The sequence below is a fragment of the Prionailurus viverrinus genome, chromosome B3, assembly GCF_022837055.1.
Source record: "Prionailurus viverrinus isolate Anna chromosome B3, UM_Priviv_1.0, whole genome shotgun sequence".
Classification (NCBI taxonomy): Eukaryota; Metazoa; Chordata; class Mammalia; order Carnivora; family Felidae; genus Prionailurus; species Prionailurus viverrinus.
In genome coordinates this window covers 130,047,146-130,068,908 of record NC_062566.1, presented here as the reverse complement: position 1 = coordinate 130,068,908, position 21,763 = coordinate 130,047,146, and the positions used below count along the sequence as shown (strand labels likewise).

The 21,763-nt window shown below is 37.9% G+C and overlaps 1 protein-coding gene across 7 annotated transcripts in view; it reads left to right on the top strand.

Moving 5' to 3' along the window:
• Window positions 1-21,763, top strand: part of RPS6KA5 (ribosomal protein S6 kinase A5) — a 194,090-nt gene that overhangs the window by 43,660 nt on the left and 128,667 nt on the right. For all 7 annotated transcript variants that reach the window (XM_047864085.1, XM_047864081.1, XM_047864083.1 and 4 more), the window contains exon 2: window positions 6,903-6,974. In XM_047864085.1, the coding sequence (XP_047720041.1) occupies window positions 6,903-6,974 (72 nt within the window). The remainder of the gene's footprint in view (window positions 1-6,902; window positions 6,975-21,763) is intronic.

The following is a 21,763-nucleotide window of genomic DNA, read 5'->3' as shown; positions in this document are numbered from 1 at the left end:
TTGGGCTTAAGGCCTATGTCGGGACTCCTGCTTCCCTTCCAACTTCATCCAATCACCAATTACCCCATCACATTCAATCAGCATGTTGAGATGAGTGTTTGATTTGGAGGGGAGGGGCACCTGGGTGGCTCAGTCGGTTGAGCATGGGACTCTTGATTTTGGCTCAGGTCATGATCCCAGGGTTGTGTGATTGAGCCCCATGTCAGGCTCCACACTTACTATGGAGCCTGCTTAAGATTCTCTCTCTCTCTCTCTCTCTCTCTCTCTCTCTCTCTCTCTCTGTCTCTCTCTCTTTCTCACTTTCAAAAAAAAAAAAAACAAAACTGGAGGGGAGAACAAACTAGTAAGTGAACCAAGTCCCAAAAGAACCTCTGAATCTGCTTAGTTGATTATTGTATACAGTAGTCTCCCACCTTACCCACGGGAGATCGATTCCAAGACCCCCAGCAGATGCCTGAAACCACAGATAGTACCAAACCCTCTATATACTATGCATCCTCCTATACATATATACCTATAATAAAATTTACTTTATAAATTAAGCACAGTAAGAAATTAACAACAATACTTAATAATCAGGACAGTTACAACAGTGTATTGTAATGAAAGTTGTGAGACTGTGGTCACTCTCTCAAACTATCTTATTGAACTGTACTCACCCTTCTTGTGATGATGTGAGAAAATAAAATGCCTGTGTGATGAAGAGCTGAGGTGAGGTGGATGATGTAGGCATTGTAACATAGCGTTTGGCTACTATTGACCTTCTGAGGATGGTCAGAAGGAGGATCATCTGTGCCCGGCCCATGGTGAACTGTGGGTAACTGAAACCACAGAAGGTGAAACTGTGGATAAGGGGACTGCTGTATAGTGAAGGAGAAGTGCAAGAGAATGGCCACTGGGCCCCAGGAGGTCAGGCCAGGCCAGGCCAGGAATTGGAGGCAATAAAACAAACCTTGTGTGGAGACTGTTGCTTTAACACAGTGACCCCACCTACTGTTAACTGTGCCCAGTCAGGATTTTGGACTCTTGAATAATTAGATTAGTAACTGCTCTTACCTGTGGGTAGGACTAGACAGGGGGTGGGCAGAGGCTTGCCTGGCACAGGAAAAGGAGCTCCTGCAAGCACAATAAAGTGCCATTTACTTTCACGTAGGAAGGCAAACAATGGACAGTTCTGTCTCTCAGTTCTAAATGCTCGGTTCTGGTACGGTCTGGCCCCAGGCATGGAGTAGCTCCTGATCAGCATACATTTTGGACTTTACTAAGGCATGTAATGACTCAGAAATGCAGATTTCTGTGATTGGCTGATGTTTACTTTACCTCCAGGGTGAAATACAATGTGTAAATATTTTAAGTCTTGTTCTAATAAATGTTGGTATTGTGCTGGGAAGTTGGAGCTCTTGATCTTGGCTTAATAATTTAATTAAGAGAAATATAGTTTTAGACTTTCATATTCAAAGGCTTCTAAATAGTGACAATAGCATAGAAATGAGAACCATTTAGACACCTAGACTCACATGCCCAAATATATGTTTGTCGGTTCTTAGGATTCTATATATAGTATCATATTTACCATTTGTCTATATGTGTTTTATTGTTAACACAGTGAAAAAAGTCTTTATAACTGATAAATTCTTCCCCATGCCTAAATATTGATAGAGCTTCCTATTAATTTGCTTCCATATGTCTGATTACTCACTTTGCCTAACAGATGTCATGTAAAAGAATTATATGGATATTAAGTTCAAGATCCCTGAGTTGGGCTTATATCAAATTACCTTTTTAATTTTATTTTACTCTTTGAAGTTAACTTGCGAGGGGAGTAGTTAAAGTAGAAACAATGTAATTGTAGGGGAGGAGAACCTTTTCCTTCCTTTCTTCTAGGTTCTTTGGCTGGCCTAATAATTAAATTGATATAACACAAGTTAACAGGGGAAAAAAAACCACATTTAATTTTGTATGTACAGGAGCCTAAAGAAATACAAGACTGAAAGAAGTGACCAAAGCAGGTAGCTTTGTGAAGAATTGACAAAAGGGTTTAGTCTTGGGTATCAAATTAGGGAGGCAGTAACAGCTTGTTTATATAGCTTTCTTGGCCCTAAATCCCCTATTTCTGATAATAAGAGCCTTCTACCCTCCTAGTACAGGGAGGATACCTTTCAAATGAGAGATTTATTTGCTGCCTTCAGGGTAGACCCAGGAGGTCACTGTCCTTTCACTGGCTGGGTCTTAAGGAACTTTAATTCTAAAGAACCAGTATGCCAAAGTGGCGTATTTGGAGGGGGCGTGTTCTGCTCCCCTTCATGATGTTGACTGTAATGAGGGAAGACTTTTCTTTCTCATAATTTCACAAAAAGACCGTCTACTGGAGAATTCCATTGTAGAAAACAGCTGTAAAACCTGGATTTAATGTAAAAAGCAACTATTTAAGGCACTGGAGAGTGAACAGAAGCAGATAGACTCTACTGGGGAGTACACAGTTGGAGGAGGGAAGGGAGGGAGCTATAAGAAGTAACTTTGCCTTTTCACTGATTTTAGCTTCAGGCTAAGTACAGTCTGTACTCTGGGGACTCTGGTGGAAAAACAGTAGTCTCTTTGGCCAGGGAGACTAGAAAACTGAAACCAGAGAACCCTGATCACTGAAGATTAGGGGAGAAATCCCAGAAAAAGAAGAGCCAGAGGAGGGGGAGTCCTTAGCTTTTGTGAGCACACATCTCTGACTGCCCTCTGAGCCCTGCATGAGTACAGTGGACTCAGAAAAACTCGGGTAAAGACAAAAAATATCAACTGGACTGGAGCTGCCTCCTAAGAAAAATAGTTTACAGTTCAAGCCGACCCAAGATATTTGCCGGCTAAATGAAAGAAACAACTGTCACTGGAGAAAAAAAACAATCTCTCATCTCCACAAATTAACATTTCTACAGTCCATAATTACCCCATATATGGAGAATCAAGAAAATGGAACATATCAGAGAGGAAGAAAATCAGTTGAATTCTACCCTGAGATGAACGAGATATTGGCTGTACCAGGCAAGACTTTTAAAGCAGCTGTAATAATATCCTCAGTGAAATAAAACGCCATGCTCTCAGTGAATAACAAAACAAGAAATCCTATCAGGAAAATAGAAACAATGAAAAGGAACCAAATGGAAGTTCTAGAGTTGAAAAATACAATATTTGAAATAAAAATTCAGTAGCTGGATTTAACAGTTGAATGGAGGTGCAAAAGGAAAAGTACATGAACTTTGAAGATAGAGCAATAGAAATCAATTTGAAGAACAGAGAGAAAACATATGGGGGGGGGGAATGAACAGAGTTTCAGGGACTTTTCAGGTTGAATCAAACAATCTAACATGAACATAATTGAAATTTCAGAGGAGAGACAGAATGGGATAGAAAATTTTCTTTTGAAAAATTAAGGCTGAAACCCCCCAAATTTGATGAAAAACAGAAACTTACAGATACAAGATCCTTAGTGAATACCAGGGTGACTGAACCCAAAGAAGTCCACATCAGTACACATCACGGCAAAACTTTCAAAAGCAAATGTTGAAAGCAGTAAGAGAAACATGATACATTTAAATTACTGCCTTCACCCGGGAAACCATGGAGGCCAAAAGAGAATGGAAGAACATGTTTATACAAAGTGCTGAATATTGAGGAGGGCACCTGTTGAGATGAGCACTGGGTGTTGTATGGAAACCAATTGGACAATAAATTTCATATTAAAAAATAAATAAATAAGCAGGAAAAAAAAGTGCTGGAAGAAAAGAAAAAAGCCTGTCAACCCAGAATTCTTTATCGAAGAAAAATATGCTTCAAAAATGAAGAGGATTCCAGATTTAGTTAGTGGCAGCAGTGACCCAACTTGTGAATAGACTAAAAAGCATGGACAGATACGCTTTAAAAGGGTGAGTTTTATGGAATGTGAATATCTCAATAAAAAGATTTGAATGAAGGTAAGAAAGACTCTTTCAGATAAAAGAAAACTTGGAGAATTCTGCGCTACAAGAAATGTCAAAGGAAGTTCTTCGAGGCTCAAGAAAACTTACACCAGATGAAATGTTGGATCCTTGGAAAAGATAAGAAAGATCATCAAAAATGATAAATATCTACAGAAATGCAGAAGTCTCTCTCTTTCCTCTTTCTTTGTAAATCATATAAGGAAAACTGATAGCATTGTCTTGTGCGTAATCGCATATATAGAAGATATTAACTCCATTTAATATATATCAATATTCCATAAAGAATGATTACAAAGTTTCTACAGTTTTAGGGAAATGGAACAGTATTAATTATAAGAGGACTGTGGGTAATTAAAGATGTACACTGTACTCCTTAGGGCAACAACTGCACTAATAATGTAACAAAGTAGAGCTAAAATGCCACCTGAAAATTGAAATGAAATTCTAAAAACCATTTAAATGTTTTGTTGTTGTTGTTGTTGTTGTTGTTGTTGTTGTTGTTTTTAAGTCAGGAAAGTAGAAACATGGGAACAAACAGAAAAAACAAGTTAAGGGGCGCCTGGCTGACTCTTGATCTTGGGGTTGTGAGTGCGGGCCCCACGTTGGGTGTAGAGGTTACTTAAATAAAGGGAAGAGGCAAGTTAAAAACAAGTAATAAAATGGTAAACCCAAATCCAGCCATCTCAACAATTTCATTAAATTGTCAGTAGGTTAAGTTCAATGGGTATAGGGTTTGGTGTGCAAAATTAAAAAGTTCCAGAGATCTGTTGCAAACACAGTACATGTACTTAACACCACTGTATTACATACTTAAAAATGGTTTAGGTGGTAAATTTTATGTTACAGGGTTTGACCACAATTAAAATATTTTAATTATGCATTTAGTTAAACTTTGGAAGGACACTGAAGTCACTTATCCCCCTGAAACTTTTAATTCTAGAAGTTCGCAGTTGGGTCTGATTTGCTTGAAGTTGGAGGCCCAGAGCATTATTTATTTGCAAACATTTGTAATGATGCTCTGTGGCACACAACAAGCTCCGTATAAATTTAACTCCTTGAATCCGCATCAGATCCCTATGAGGTAGGTGTTATTTTATTTTCTGCCATTTTATTATGGGCATTTTCAAATATACAGAGAATTTGGAAGAACTACATGTTGAACACCCTCCCACTCACTGTCTAGATTCTGTAATTAACATTTATCGTATTTGCTTTATCACATATCTGTCCATACCTCTATTCACCCCTTAATCCATCTTATTTTTTTAAGCATTTCAAAGCAAATTGCAGACATCAGTATGCTTTGAGGGTAGATATTTTTATTATCCTCATTTTACACTAGAGGGGACCTGAGACACAGAGAAGTTAATTAATTTGTCCAAGGTCACATGGCTTTTAAGTGGTAGAAATAGAATTTAGCTTAGGCCTCCTTTAACCACATCTATAGAATGCTGGTTGGCACAATATTAATAGGTATTGCCACAAAAAAATAATTTTGTGATCCAATAAATTTGGTAAATACAGTATCTGAGCTTTAGATTCACATGCAGATTTTCATGGTGTAGAATCTATGAAGTTCAGCAGTAAAGAAACCTGTAACCTGATTAACTTTGTTTAAGCCGATCATTTCAGGTTTATTTGACTTGAAAGCATCTTTTCCCCCTAAACATAACACCTATTAACATCTTGTAGTATAGGACCAGAATCAATGGAATATATTCTGGAAAATGCTCATTTGTAAGATATCCTAATTTGGTTTATCTAGGACAGAATTTTTTTTATTAAAATTTTTTTTAACATTTATTTATTTTAGAGAGACAGAGCATGAGTGAGGGAAGGGCAGAGAGAGAGAGACACAGAATCTGAAGTAGGCTCCAGGCTCTGAGCTGTCATCACAGAGCCCAATGCAGGGCTCAAACTCAACAAACTGCGAGATCATGACCTGAGCTGAAGTCCAATGCTTAACCGACTGAGCCACCCAGGTGCCCCTGAAGACTTCATTTTTTAGAGCGATTTTAATTTATAGAGAATTGAGCAGGAAGTGCAGAGAGTTCCTGCAGAGCACCCGCCTCCACCTTCTCCCAGAGCCTCCCCTCTGAACATCTTACATTAGTGTGTCTCATTTGGTACAGCCTATGAGCCAATTCTGTGACGTTATTTTCACCCAAAGCCCACAGTTTACAGAGCTCCTTCTTTCTTGTAGTTGTGGTAAAATACGTATCATATACGTATCAAATTTACCACTTTAACCAGTTTTTAAAATTTTTTTTAAATGTTTATTTATTTTTGACAGAGAGAGAGAGAGACAGAGCATGAGCAGGGGAGGGGCAGAGAGAGAGGGAGACACAGAATTTGAAGCAGGCTCCAGGCTCTGAGCTGTCAGCACAGAGTCCTGCGCGGGGCTTGAACCCACGAACTGTGAGATCATGACCTGAGCTGAAGTCGGACGCTTAACCAGCTGAGCCACCCAGGCGCCCCCAGAATATGTTTTTAAAGAGTTAATACTTTCAAACAAATTTTAGAGCTGGCAGAGATCTTAGATTTTATTCAGGTCTGACTTTTGATTTTGGCTCAGGTCATGATCTTGCGGTTGGTTAGTTCCAACCCCACACTGGGCTCAGTGCTCACAGTGCAAAACCTGTTGCAGATACTCTGTCTCCCTCCCTCTGCCCTTTCCCCACTTGTGCTATCTCTCTTTCTCTCCCCCTCTATCTCTCTCTCTCTAATAAATACATGTTAAAAGTTTTCCTGTAATATATAACATACAGAGAAGTATACAAAACATAGCTGTGTAGTTTAACAAATAATTATAAAGTGAACCCTGGCTTAACTACCCAAGTCAAGTAATAAAATATTGCTGGTATTTCAGAAGTCCCCAAGGGCCCCCTCCTGTTCCTGACCCCCTTAATTATTTCTTTTTTCTCTTTCTTTTTTTAGCTAATTTAACAGGACATGCTGAGAAGGTGGGGATTGAAAATTTTGAGCTCCTCAAGGTCCTAGGAACTGGAGGTAAGTCTTAAAAAAGCATTTGTTACTCCTATGACAAAGGATTGGTATCTCCAATACAGAAATCAGTTAAAAATTTAAAAGCGTAAGGAATCCAGTGGGAGAACTGTCAAAGAGCACAAACAAACGATTCATAGAAAAAATACAAAAGGAAAAATTTGGAAGAATTGGCAGGGATTTAGGAAAACCAATTTCTTTTACCCTGCTGTTGGGAATGTAAATTAGTTCAGTCTTTACATAGGACACAATACTAAAATCCCTAAAATTTATAGAGAGCTTGTTACTTGCCAAGTACTCTGTGAAATACTTTATGCTGATTAACTCATTCAGTCCTCACTCCATTTTATTCATATCCACTGGTCATCATTGTTAGTAACGAAAAACGCAAGACCCTTCAGAAACCTAACAAAAGTTAGGTTTGAGTTTGGTTAAATTGAGCAGGGATCTTTATGTTTTGTAATTTAGACAATAGGATTGAAATGATGTGTTTTTAACAGTTTTGAAAATTCTCCATAATGTAAGAAGCTTAATAAGCTTAAAAAAAGGCTACAGACGAGAGTGTGCAACATACCATTTCTGTATGAACCAATGTCTACATGTGCACTTGACCCTTGAACAATGCAGGGGGTTACGGGTGCCAACCCCTGCACTGTTGGAAATCTGTGGGTAACTTTTGATTCCCCCAAAGCTTAACTAGTAATACAGTCTACTGTTGACGAGAAGCCTTACTGATAGCATAAACAGTTGATTAACACATAGTTTGTATATGTATTATATGCTGTATTCTTGCAGTTAAGAAAGCTAGAGAAAAGGAAATGTTATTAAGAAAATCATAAGAAATAGAAAATATATTTGCAGTACTATACTGTATTAATCAAAAAAAAATTACATGTATAAGTGGACTCATGCAGTTCAAACCTCTGTTGTTGAAGGGTTAGCAGTATATATGAATATAGAATATTCTCTGGAAAATCACCAAAATGATAACAGTGGTTGTCCCAGGTGGTAGGATTTTGGACGATCTTGGTTTTCTGCCTTATACATTTCTGTGCCTCCTGGATTTTTGCTGCTGCCATGCTTGCTGCTCAAGAGTCAGGGCCTCTTGGACGTACAGCCTGTGCAGTTGCAGAGACCCCCACACTCAGAAGAGCCCCATGTTAGGTTTAATGCTCTGCTTTCACTGTCCTGAGATTCTAAGTAATTCATGAACAGGGCACCCCACATTGTCATTCTGCAGTCAGCCCACCATTTACACAGCTGGTCTTGCCAGGAACGCACCTGGTCTCTTCAGCTCTCTCTCTGGGATGTGTTGCTCTGCAGGTATGCCACTGTGAGAACTTGGGACTCTCATTTTCCATCTTTAAGGTAGGGATGAAAAGGAGGATTTTAACTCTTTATTTTTGCAGTCTCAACAGGCCCTATCGTCTCTTTCCTGGAAGGGGAGGGAGAGCCTCAGAAAACAGACTATTTTTCTTCTCCACTAAAGTTTAGCTTCACACTCTCAGGGGCCTGTATGCCTTCCTAGATTCCCAGCCTCTTACCCGCCGTTGTCCGCAGGAAGGCATCTGCCCATAGATTCCTAAGTGCCGAGCCTTTTAGCAGGAGAAAAGTCCTTTCTCCTGGGCTTCCAGGATCAGTCCCAGCCACTGCCCTCACATACCACGTATGCAATTCGTCTTTAGGTCATTCGGTATTGAGCTGTCATGCCTAGGGCCTTGCCATATAAGCTTTTCATGATTTTCCTGAGTAGTTCAGCATATTGTATAGAGCCAGCCTTTACAGCTGCCAGTGCATAAGCCCTATAATTTATTTTCATCAGCTGAATATTTTATTGTCAGGAAGAGTTTAGTATAATTGTCAACTTGGGAGAGTTTACTGTGCATTCTCTCCATCAGATCATTTGTAAAGATGTATTTTTAAAACAAACTAGCCTCACCCTACCATATCATTAAGAAATCATGCTTGCAAAATATCAAAATAATGTCTTTTATTCTTAACATTTGTTTCCTCTTTCAAAGGCAGTATCTCCTCGAAGAAGAAGAAAGGTCACAACTGTATGGTGACTGAATTTCCTTAGAAATAGTTTGTGCCATTTTGTCAAAGGCTTTTTCAGGTCAATTTATGTTATAGCCACAGAATTTGTTTTATCTGCATGTTTTTTATTCTAATCGCTTTACTGCAATATAATCACATGCCATATGGTCCATCCATTTAAAGTGTACAAGTCAGTGGTTTTAGTATATTTACAGAGCTGTGCAACCATCACCCCAGCCAGTCTTAGAACATTTTCCTTACCTCAGAAAGAAACTGTGAACCCTTTGTCTATAACTTCCCAAGCTTGCCATCCTCCCAGCCCTAAACAACCACTGACCTACTTTCTATACATTATATTTGCCTGTTCTGGATATTTCATGTAATTGAATCATATAATTTGTGGTCTTTTGTGTCTGGCTTCTTCCAGTTAGCATAATGTTTTATAGATTCATCCATGTGGTAGCATGTATCAGTATTTCTTTCCTTTCCATGGCTTAATAATATCCCTCTATATGGATATACCACATTTTGTTTATCCATTCATCCGTCAATGGGATTTTTGGATTGTTTCTGCCTTGTGGCTATTATGAACAATGCTGCTGTGCGCATTCATGTATAAGTTTTTGTGTGAACATGTGTTTTAATTTCTCTTGGGTACATACTTAGTGGTGGGTTGCTATTCCATGTGATAATTCTATGTTTAATTTCTTGAGGGACTACTAGACTGTTTTCTAAAATGGCCACATCATTTTACATTCCCACCATTTTATATTCCCACCAGCAGTGTATGAGGGTTTCAATATCTCCACAACCTTATTAACACTTGCAGCTGTTCTTTTAGAAAATAAGTTATGAAAATCAGACTAAGATCCTGTTTTATTCCAGATATGGTCAAAGCCAAAAAACTTTCATTTAATATTAGTAGATAACCTCTCTGAAGCAAAATAGGCATGGAAACTACAGATCTCCTCAAGCCACTATTAACATGTAATATTAATTAATTTTCATCGCTGAATTTTATAACATGTAACAAAAACCATGAAACTAATTCTGTTCCTTGATCTGTCAATTTCATATTTGGCAGTATATTCCAAATACATAAGTAGAAATAGAAAGGCAGTTTATGTTCTCTTTCTGATAAGATGACAGCTTGCATATCTTGGAAAATCTTCCTCATTTTTAAACCCCTAAAGTGCTGGATAAAAACCTCTAAAGAAAGTCTACTAAATAGTATAGGTCAGCTTGTAAGAAGAAGAAAAATCCTTGGAATCCAAAAGGAAAACAGAACAGGAATCTAGAGAATAAATAAGCCCCTTGAAGGCAAAGGTTATTCTGGGGAAATGTACCAGTAGATTGTGAGCAGGTTCTTTGGACTTAGCATTTCCATGCCTGGTATGAGGGACATCATCTAAGACTCCTGAGAGGTAGAAAAGGTTACTGCTTAGCAAACCACTAAATAAGAAAAAAAAAAAAATCCACTCTGCAAAGGGAGGTGCAGAGGAAATTTTTCTGCCTCAGCATTGGCTCTGGGTGAAGGGAAAAAATAAATAAATAAAAGTGTTCCCTGAGCATTCACAACATAAGCCAGGCATCATGCGGGTTTGCAGCTTGAATTTGTACACATTTGTGTAATCCCAAAGAACAAAAAATAGGTAGGAATTTAGTTTACAGTCGTACTGAGTTGGTAGTATTCCCAGGTGCCTAGGAAAAGCAAATGTAAATCCTCTTTGAAAGAATAAACTGTTACCTAGACCATAAAGAAGTACCGAAGAAAGTTTTACAGACATGGTCTTAATTGTCAATGATCACAACATCCAAGAAGCAAGTCTCCATGAGTGAAAGACGTGGAAACAACAAATAGCAAAATTAGACCTGTAGAGACTGTTGGAATTATTAGGTCTGAAATATGATATAAATGTTGATATGGTCTTTAAAATTAAACAGAGCTTTGATGGTAATATTAAGGAAAAAAAGCATGCTACAAAATGGACAGATTTGAAAGAGAACCAATAGTAGTTCTAGAAGTTGAAAAAGTAATTCAGATTATAAACTCAGTAGTTGGTTTACTAGCACATGAGATGTAGCTAAAGAGAATTAACATGTTGAGAGATGGGTTTGAGGAGAATATGCAGAATATAAAATGGAGGAAAATGAGATGGCGTTTATAAAAGAGAGATTAAGGGGCACCTGGGTGGCTCAGTTGGTTGAGTGTCTGACTTCAGCTCAGGCCACGAGCTGGTTAGTGAGTTTGAGCCCTGCATCAGGCTTGCTGCTGTCAGCCCGTCAGCTGGTCAGTGGGGAGCCCACTTCGGATCTTCTGTACCCCTCTCTCTGCCCCTCCCCTGCTTGTCCTCTCTCAGAAATAAATAAAAATTAAAAAAAAAAAAGACATTGTAAGAGAGAGATTAAGACATGGAGGACAGAGAGAAGGTACAAGGTTGTCTGATCAGAAATCCTAGCTGAGAATTTACTAAGATTGATTAAACATGTGAATTCACAGGTTGAAGAAACAGAACAAATTCCAGGCAGACAAGTATATAGAAATTCTCACATGAATACATCATAGAGAAAGTGATGAGCACCAGAGAAATACGCTAAAAGCAGCCAGAGAGAAAAGACTTATTTATGAAGGAACAATGATCAGATAAACAGATGACTTTTCAACAGCTACCATGAAAACCAAGGGAGAGTAGACAAATATCTGCAGAATGCCCAGAGAAAATAAGTCCGTTTAGAATTGTATACCCAACAAAACTATTTTTCAGAAGCGAGGGCGAAATAGACATTTTCAGACATACAAAAGCTGAGTGTGTTTTCCACCAACACGTTCTCACTAAAAGAATTTCTAAAAGACCTAGTTGTAGGGAAAAAGGAAAGTAATCTCAGGAGAGTTTCCAAGATGCAAAAAGGATTGGATCTAAAGAAAATCTAAACAACCATAGCTGTAATGTTGAAATTGTGGGGTTAAAAAAAGAAAACTGAATCACTGGACAAAAATAGCATACAGTTTGGGAGGTGATAGGAGTTAGTGTTCTGAGGTAGTATTCCGCAAACTTTAACATGCGCATAAATCTTGCAGTGTGTAAGTTTCTAAACTGATTAAAAAAGACCAGTCAACCTTAATATTTTGTAACTGTTAAGAAAACTAGTAAGTGGGGCGCCTGGGTGGCGCAGTCGGTTAAGCGGCCGACTTCAGCCAGGTCACGATCTCGCGGTCCGTGAGTTCGAGCCCCGCGTCAGGCTCTGGGCTGATGGCTCAGAGCCTGGAGCCTGTTTCCGATTCTGTGTCTCCCTCTCTCTCTGCCCCTCCCCTGTTCATGCTCTATCTCTCTCTGTCCCAAAAATAAATAAACGTTGAAAAAAAATTAAAAAAAAAAAAAAAAGAAAACTAGTAAGCAAAAACTTCCTGCCAGGACAATAGTTGATAGAGTTTTAAGAATGAGTTCTGCCAAACATTCAACCCATAGATAATTCTCATCTTCCACAAACTCTTTCAGAGGATAGAAGAGTGGGATTCTTTTTTTCCAGTTCATTGGATGAGGTATGGCTTTAATTTCGAAAACCACAAAGAGACTATGAGGAAGGAAAATTATAGGCCAGTTTCATCTGTGTGAAATTTTTAATAGTGAATTTATCGAAATCAAACCTGGGGTATATTTTCTTTCAACACAGTGAATGCTTTGTCGCATTACCTACTTCAACTTTTTGAGTGGTATGATTCCAGGTCCTTAAGATAACTCTGCAAAGGTGAGGAATGAGTTTATCAAGAACGTTTTACTCGGGCATTTTCATTTCATGCTTTTTCGGTGCCGTATTACCAATTATACTCTTACTTCTCTTAGGAGAAGACGGAATAACTAAGGTGTCATTTGTAGGTATTTCTGTATTTAAAATCACATTTTTGATGACTAAATGGAGTAGGTGGAAACTTTTCTTATGAATATAATAAAATCTCAATTTTTATTCAAAAATTTCACCACTAATCTTTCAGTTTCATTACCTTTTTAAGATAATTTTTTTTCCAACGCCACCTAGAATAATAGAAAAGCCTCATCAGATGTCTTTATGTGTCAAGCCAGGTTTTCTTTGGAAGTGAAACTGAAAATTCTTCTGATGAATTAATTTTTATGTGTTTTGAACTATATAAAATGCTATTCACCCAATATCTTGAAGACTTTGTGGAATATTAAAATATCAAAGATTTGCTTTTTGATCTCATACTTAAATGCATGTAATATTTGTTTCAAAACCTCTCTTTCACTCAGACTGTTGATTTATTTCTCTTTCCAGCTACCTTGTTTCTGTTGGTCTATCACTAGTCTGTCGATCAGTTTCCTAAGGTAGACACTTGGAAGTAATTTTTGATTTTTCTCTACTTTTTATTTCTTATTTCTTACAAAGTCTTCTAATTTTTCCTTCAAAATGACCCTTGGATTGACCTTTTCTGTTCCTTGTGCCATCACTGATAGATATTACCTTGTACATGGATTGTTGCTAGGGTTTTCTTAACTGGTCTGCTTTGCTGCAAGTTCTCTCTTCTGTGTTATGCATTTTACTTATATTCTGTTATAAATGGTATGCATCCTCATTAAAATTCAACATTACTGCGCTATTCTCCTATTTCAGAATTTATAGTGCCTCCCCCTCCCCCAGTTAACAAATCCTTTTGCCTTGTTTTCAGACTTAGCTTTGTTTTCTCCTGTCTTTTTTGTCCAGTTACCCTGATATTCCACCTACTTTCTAGTCTGGTTACTTTTGTTTTACTCCCCTACATTTAGGCATACTTTCCCGTATTCTGATGCTCTGCCTTATCTTTTTTCCCATAATCCTAGTGCTCCTTTTCTCTTCTGCCCGTCCAAATCCTGCCCAGATCCCTTCCTTCTCTGAATTGGGGTGCTGAAATTCCTTTGCAGAGAACACAGCACTGAGTGGCTCACTGAATTTTCCTTCTTTTCTGCTATTTTCCTTCTAGATTGTAAGCTCTTAAGATCATCTTTATACATCTGTCCAACTCTGTAGCCCTGCCCCATCTCCATAGCTCACAACAGTGTGAGATGATAACAGTCTAATGAGTATATAATTCATGCTCTTGTCTCTAGCATGATTCTTGAGATTGATACCTCCAAGTCCAAGAAATAGCTTTGGTTCATCTTTTAGAATTATACTTGACTCTTGACCAGTGTGGCGGTTAGGGGCGCCAACCCCCTGCCTAGTTGAAAATCCGTGCATAACTTTTGGCCCACCAAAAACTTAACTTCCTTCCTGTTGATTGGGAACCTTAGTGATAGTATAAATAACTGTTCAACACATATTTTGTGTGTTATATGCATTATATACTGTGCATTTAACAATAAAGCCCGAGAAAAGAAAATATTAGGAAAATCATAAGGAAGAGAAAATACATTTACGGTATTGTACTGTATTTATTTTTAAAAAATTAATGTGTAAGTGGACCTGTGTAGTTCAAACCCATGTTCAAGGATCAACTGTATTTTGTTTCATGATGAAATTTTAGATTGTTTGTGCGAATACTGATTCTGTTTTCATTTCTCTCCTTACCTTTTCTGCTGCTTTACTTTTAACCATTTGCTTTCTCTGAGACATGTGCCCAGGTAGAGGTGAAGAAAGTCTTTAAGCATACCCATTGTGTACATTCTTAGTACTTCTAATGCTTAATGGAATGGAGCATGATGGTTTTAGCTAAAAAAAAAAAACTTTAGTATTCTCCTTGAATTTTCTTTATTCATCATACATGATCCTGTACTTTGGAGATCTTTTGTCATTACGCCTCCCCAAAAGTTAAATAAAGTTTGCCATGTGACCACAAAGGGTGCCCCCGAGTTGATTTCCTCTTCCAGTTTTAGTGCATTCACAACTGTGAAGTACTTCGTATCCAGGATGACATAGCAAATTCAGGCTTGAATCTTGATGTTTTCATTACCTACTTGTGTTCCCTGGGTAAATCACTTGAACTCTGAGAGCCTAAGTCCCTATTGGCATAAGTCAATAATACCCATCTCACAGTGTTGTTATAAGATTAATGAAATAATGGATACGAAGTGCCAGTTGCTGGATAACCATCAGTTGTGGTTGTTTATTGAATAGGAAACTCCACTGTAAAGCTATATCCTAAATTTGAAAAACAAAATTATTTGGGACTTCTTCATAAGGATAATTAGTTTTTTCATATAGATATGTTAGCATATCTGGGAGTAATTTCAACGGAAGTTATATTTCTAATAAGAAAAGTCTAACAAATGAAAAACTGCTTCATAAATGAGATATTGGTAGTTGAAATTTGATGAACATTTCTAAGACGTTGATTTGTCTATTACCTTAAAAATAACATATCAAATGAAAGGATTGTGTTTCTTATTCTGCTTTCTTCTTTTAACTATACAGACATTTTAGGTTCTGAGCACCCTTTTATTTTAGGTTGGCGATCTTATACTTAAATATGCAGAAAATGAGTAATAAAACATTTAGAGTGCCTGACACATAGTAACTGCTGTATAAACTTGAGCTAGTTATGTAACTAAAAGAGAAAGAAGCCCAGCTTCTTAAAAGAGATAATATAATGCATTAGCGAGGTCTCACATGAGCTTGATATGTCATTTTTTAACAAATATTTTATGGTACATATTTTATGTCCAGCAAGAGAGGAATAGAGCCACCAAAGATCTTCCAGGTTTCAGGCTGGTTCTTCTGGTCCATTATCCAGTCCACAGCCTAAGTGATCCTTCTTAAGTGCAAAATTGGACATGCCACTTCTCTATTTGAAACTTTCAGTTCAGGGGCACCTAGGTGGCTCAGTTGACTAATAAGCATTTGACTCGATTTCGACTCAAGTCATGATATCACGGTCTGTGGGATGGAGCCCTGCATTGGACTCTGTGCTGACAGCATGGGGCCTGCCTGGGATTCTCTTTCTTCCTCTCTCTTTGCCCCTCCCCAGCTCGTACTCACGCTCTCTCTCTTTCTCAAATACTAAAAATAAACTTTCAGTTCATTCCCATTGCTCTTAGGATTCACTCATTTACATGTGTTTATCAAGAGGCAAGTACTGTTTTGGGTGCTGGGCTTAGAGTAGGAAATATTAAAAAATTTGATAGATTTTTTTTATTATTGCAGATTTATTATTACAAATCTGCAAATTGAATAATAAGGATCTAGGCATTTAATGTAGTCATTTAATATAGAATTATTCCTGAGCTTATGAAACCTTAGAATGAGTACTGGCAAAGTACAGAAATTCAAAATGCCTTACCTCCAGGAATGTCTAGTGGGCAGCTATATTTGTGCCTACCTCAGCCTCTGGTGCCCTCATGAGAAGATAACTTTTTCCTTGTTGTGTTGTTTTTTTTTGGGGGGGGGTCATCTAATCAATAGCAGATCTTGCAAGCTGATGCATGGAAATACTTATTTATCCAGTAGAGAGACCATCTTTTGGTTGCTTACCCCAATCTTAAGTGCCATCCTTGAAATGGTGACTCTGGTGTTCTTTACTCATTTTCCCAGACTCTATGAAAATCATCCTTGATGGGACAGCCTTTTTTTTTTTTTTTTTAAATTTATACTTCAGCGTTCTCAGAAGCACATTTTCTTTATTAAATGAGACAGATTTCTATTTCTCTTGGGTAATTTGCCACTAGAGGGTGCTAGAAATTACACTAGGCAACTTAAAGACAGCTACTTTTTGGTGATAAGATAAAGGGGAATAAAACTTTGGTTGAATCATGTAAAAGACTATTTTATAAAGTATGCTGACTTAGTCATCATTTGTCATTTTATTCCCTTAAGTGTTTGGAAAATATCCCTATTAAAATAGTACTTTTCCAAGCATGTATTCATGAATTGTCAAAATTGTTATTCAAAAAAGTTTATAATTCTGCATCTGTATATATCCACTGTACCTTATGCTTCAGTGTAAACCTACAGTGTTTATGGAAGCCTTAGAGGTTAAATGTTTGTAATGATTTATGCCATGATCATAAAATGATTCCATAGGAAGATGTTGGTTGACATTGACATGATACAACTTATTACTGATGCTGTCGTAAGTCATGTCAGCTAGAAGCAGAGGCCAGGACAGGGATTTAGGTGCATGTGATTAATTGCAGGAATGCTCTCAGGAGAGAGTGAGGGAAGCAGAAGGAGCAGGGGAAGAGCCTAAGCAGCATGTGGTCTAAGCTCGGGTCTAGATTCAGCCTGGACTCATGGGAAGTTTTGGAGCAAAAGTAAGGAGGCAGGCCTTTTGCACCTATGTTAGTCACTGGCTGTAGGCTGCTTGGCTTGGGACGGGTTAGGGAATGGTCTGTCTACCTTAGGCCTTTCTCCTGAGAAGGAGGCAGCTGTGGATTATCAGCAGCTCTGGTGTATGGGTATACCAGCCTTTCCAAGTGTCACTGGCAGAGCACCCTTCACTTCCACTACAGATGGTATTTAACACTGGCCAATAAGACATAACTGTGTAGCTAAATAGACAGCTTGTTTGTTGAGGTATAAAGAGAATGATTTATGAAAGTGCTTCAAGTAATGGTTGTTCGTACTTCCTTGTTCTTGTGGATGTTTCTTTTAGTAAGATTCTCTGATAATCATATTCATGGGCAGTCATTTCCAAGTCTAGACCTCACAGTTGGACATGGTTTCCTCTGTAGCTTTTTCTTCTTTCCTGCTGGACCAGAATCTTTGGTTTTCAGGTCATTTGGCACCAGGGATAAGATATGGCCTGTGATGTAATGGGTCACTCATGTGGAGATAGGCAGGAGTTGGCCACACCCACTTACATATATGCAGTTATGAGCTGGCTTCATGCATGTAGTGTCTTAGTGCTTTCTCTGAAACTTACAAAGTGCTGATCTAGAAAATTATTACACAATTAGTCTTTAGTTACTCAAGCTAATGCAGTATGCACAAATGGTAGCCATAGATAGTTATTCCTGTGACTATTTTTATTTTCAACCTTTGTACGTGTTAAGTCTTTTTTAGACGCTATCACTATCCATAAGAAAATGTACTGTTTTGTGTTCTTGATTCAGCTGTACAACTGTTTCTGACCATTGACGTAGTTAAGCAAATGGGTCAAATGGCCGTGTTTTTAGTTTAAAAACTACAATTGGATTAAATTTAGAATGCTGGCACTTTTATTATGTCTCATCCAGATCCTCTGTGTTACATATCTTCAGGAGGATATACATGTTTATGCCCCAAACAAATGGCCTACCTCAGTGTCTTTTATAAAAATTACTGCTTATGATTTCATACGCTTTTACTGTGTCTCTTTTGTTTACTTACAGCATCTATTTATTTAATCATGTTTGGGGTTCATAGCTTTTCCTTATATCTTAGAAGAATATTTTAGTCTGCCTTAATTAATTTTAGAAATTTGGGGTGTTTTTGATTTTACAAATCAAAGCAGTGGCCAATTTTTACAAAATAGTTATATGAAATGGCTCAGATTCTTTTTTTTCCTCTAACAATTTTATCTCTCTAAAAATTTTATTTCTTTAAAATTTTTTTCTTTAGACATTTTTTCTTTTAAAATTTGAAATACTTCATTTTATAGGTATGTATTTTTTAATATTTGGAATTTAGTGTACAGTTAAGATACCTGTTGTATAAAGGAATTTAGGAATCAATGCTTGTTTGATAAATATATAAAGTCAAGTGCATTTATTTTAAATGTGTTTTGAAATTTACCTTCTTTCAAAAAGAGATTTAAGGGCATTTTCAAGATAAAAAAGAGAGAACCTTAAAAAAAAAATAAGTGAAAGCCAGATAAAAGGAAAGTGAAATAGATTTTACAGACATCTGGGGTGAGATAGGCATTATAATTGAGTCTTAAATTTAACTCTGAGGTTATTAGGAGGCAGGGATAAAAGGGAAAATTCTGTGGCTTACATAATTTTTTTTTAAAGGAAAGGCATATAAATTTATTTAGAACAGTGACTTTCAAGCTGTTTTGGCTATTTCCCATAGGACGAAATAAGCACGTTTTTATATTGCAACTCAGTATGTGTATTTATGTTATGTCTGTATACACACACACACACACACACACACACACACACTTTTCTTCCACTAATACTTCTATAGTGTTTGTTATCTGCCAGGATGCTTACATTAATTTATTTAATCCCTGGAACAGAAAGTAAGATGTAGGAACTATTACCCTCCCTAATGTGGAAATTGAGACACTGTTATCTTAACTGTTCTACCCAAGGTCATACAGTTACTAAATACCATATGTAGGGTTCAGCCTCAGGCAATCTGGCAGAGTATTTGTGTTTAGCTGCTGCTCTGTACTCCCCTCTCTTTTCCCCTCCCATGTGCTCAGATTTGTTTACATTCATATATACATACACATGGGCATGCATTTATAAAGAGGAAACACGGGTTTCATGAAACGCTTTTAGTGTATTTGTTTCTCTTATTTTTTTTTAAATGCTGTTTAGACCCACTAATTGATACCACTGCCCACTGTTTGGAAAAAACAGTCTAAAGAGACTTTTTTTTTCGAAGTTTGTTTGTTTGTTTGTTTATTTATTTATTTATTTATTTATTTATTTATTTATTTATTTTGAGAGAGAGAGAGAGAGCGCGCGCACAAGCAGGGAAAGGACAGAGAAGGAGAGAGAGAATCCCAAGCAGACTCCGTGCCATCAGTGCAGAACCCGATGTAGGGCTTGATCCCATGAACCATGAGATCAAGAGTCGGATGCTTAACCGACTGAGCCACCAGGTGCCCCCAAAAACCGGCCTAGAGAGACTTAACAAGTGCTGAAGTTATCAAATGGTTCCTATATCATGAACATTAAATGATATCATGAGAACAGCATCTTTGACAGAAGATGTGTGTCAATATTATTGGAAAAACATTGTCTTTTGGACAATAATGTTTCTTTTTGATGCTAAGGTCTAATTAATCAGATGTTTCATTTGGATCTTTTAGAAGTACCAAATTACGGTTAGTCGGTTGGATTCGTGAGTGTGTGTTTTTGTGGCTGATTGTGCTGTAAGAACACTAAAATGGCTATTTCTCTGACATGGATGATGGGGGGTTTTCTGGGGCTTCATACACACCACTCTGGCATTACTCACCACGTACGTTCCACTCGCCTATTGACAAGGATCTCGTTTCCAAGGGCAGGACAAGTGAAATTCAGAATTCCATGAGTGTATTTCTTGTTTGGTTCCATTCCTGACAATGTTGTCTTGGGGTCAGTGAAGTTGTACAGTGGAAGGAGGAAGGGAAGGCAGGTGGCCTGCTGGTCAGTGCCAGGACATATCATATGTGGAAAGACAGAAATTTTTCCCCAGATTAAATTATATCTGAGAAAGGGATGTGCCCAGGCATTGTGATTCGTTCTTCAGTGATTGTGGCAGATCATAACGCAGTGGCCATAAATGGACTATGTTAAGACATTTTCCTGCTCTAGAATGGTGGCTACTAAGTTTCCTGAGTTCACTTTCACCAGGGAATGTTGCCAGGAATCAAATTTAATACCCAAATTAAAAGGGATTGCTTCACGAAAGCTGATTGTTCCTTCCTCTGAGGGAAAGAGCTGGGGGTAGCTCGGTACCACTGGTCTGCATTACTGGTTTCTTTTGTTAAAGACTCAGCTTCAACTTTAGAGCAAAATTATCAGCCGAGAAGAGGGTATTTGGCTATACGCTACGGAGCTCTTTCTTTGGTCTGCTCCTGTTTGCTAGCTTGTTTGTTCTTTTTTTTCATGCACTTAGCATTGAGTCTCCAATTACTTGCTGATGATACAAGGAGTCAAATCACAGTGTATGATTTCGTGGAATTTCCAGTCCTGTGGAAGTGGACAGTGAAGCAGTCACACAGATCAGTGAAAAGTCATGTTTCTGATCATTTCTGTGACAAAGAATGCATGGTGTTATGAGAGCATAAAATTTGAGGAACTGTGCTAGTCGGAGAAGTCAGAAAAGGCTGGAGGTCTGAAAGGGTCTGCTAAATGAGACAGAAGGGGGAAAGAGGGAGGTGGACGCCAGATAATTTAATTATATTAAGTATTCTCCTTATCTTAAGGGCAATTGGACATCAACTGATTTGAGCCAGAAGGGTTATATTTTTTATCAGCAATTTAGATGGTACCACAAAAGCTGTGCTTGCGAGGTTGAGGATGAAAGCAAGCTGGGGCCATAGTTAGTGTGGTTGATGGCCGAGTCACCCTTTAACGAGATTCCACTAATCTGGAAGGAGGAGAGACGGTTGGGTTCCAACAGCAATGAACAAGATCCTCTCTCGTAATGACATGACTGGTACTTGTTAATCAAAAAAAACGGTTGAAGTGGAAAATCACTTTAAAAGGATATATATAAATATGTGCTTTGAACATATTAATTTCACTTAAAATAGATAAATATATATTCATCTGCCAGTGAGGCCAGTCTTTGTGGTTGTTTGTTATGTAGGCTCCATGCCCAGCATGGGGCTTGAACTCACCACCCTGAGATCAAGAGTCAGATGCTCTACAGATTGAGCCAGTCAGGTACCCCCACTTGCCAGTCTTTGGGTGTAGGCATGGGACCTTTTCTTTGAGAATAATTTTTTTTTTAACTTTTTTCTAAAGTTTATTTATTTTGAGAGAGAGAGAGAAAGAGAGCACGAGCAGGGGAGGGGCAGAGGGAAAGAGAGAGAATCCCAAGCAGGCTCCACGCTGTCAGCGCAGAGTCCCATGTGGGACTTGAACTTACAGACCACAAGATCATGACCTGACGCGAAACCAAGAGTC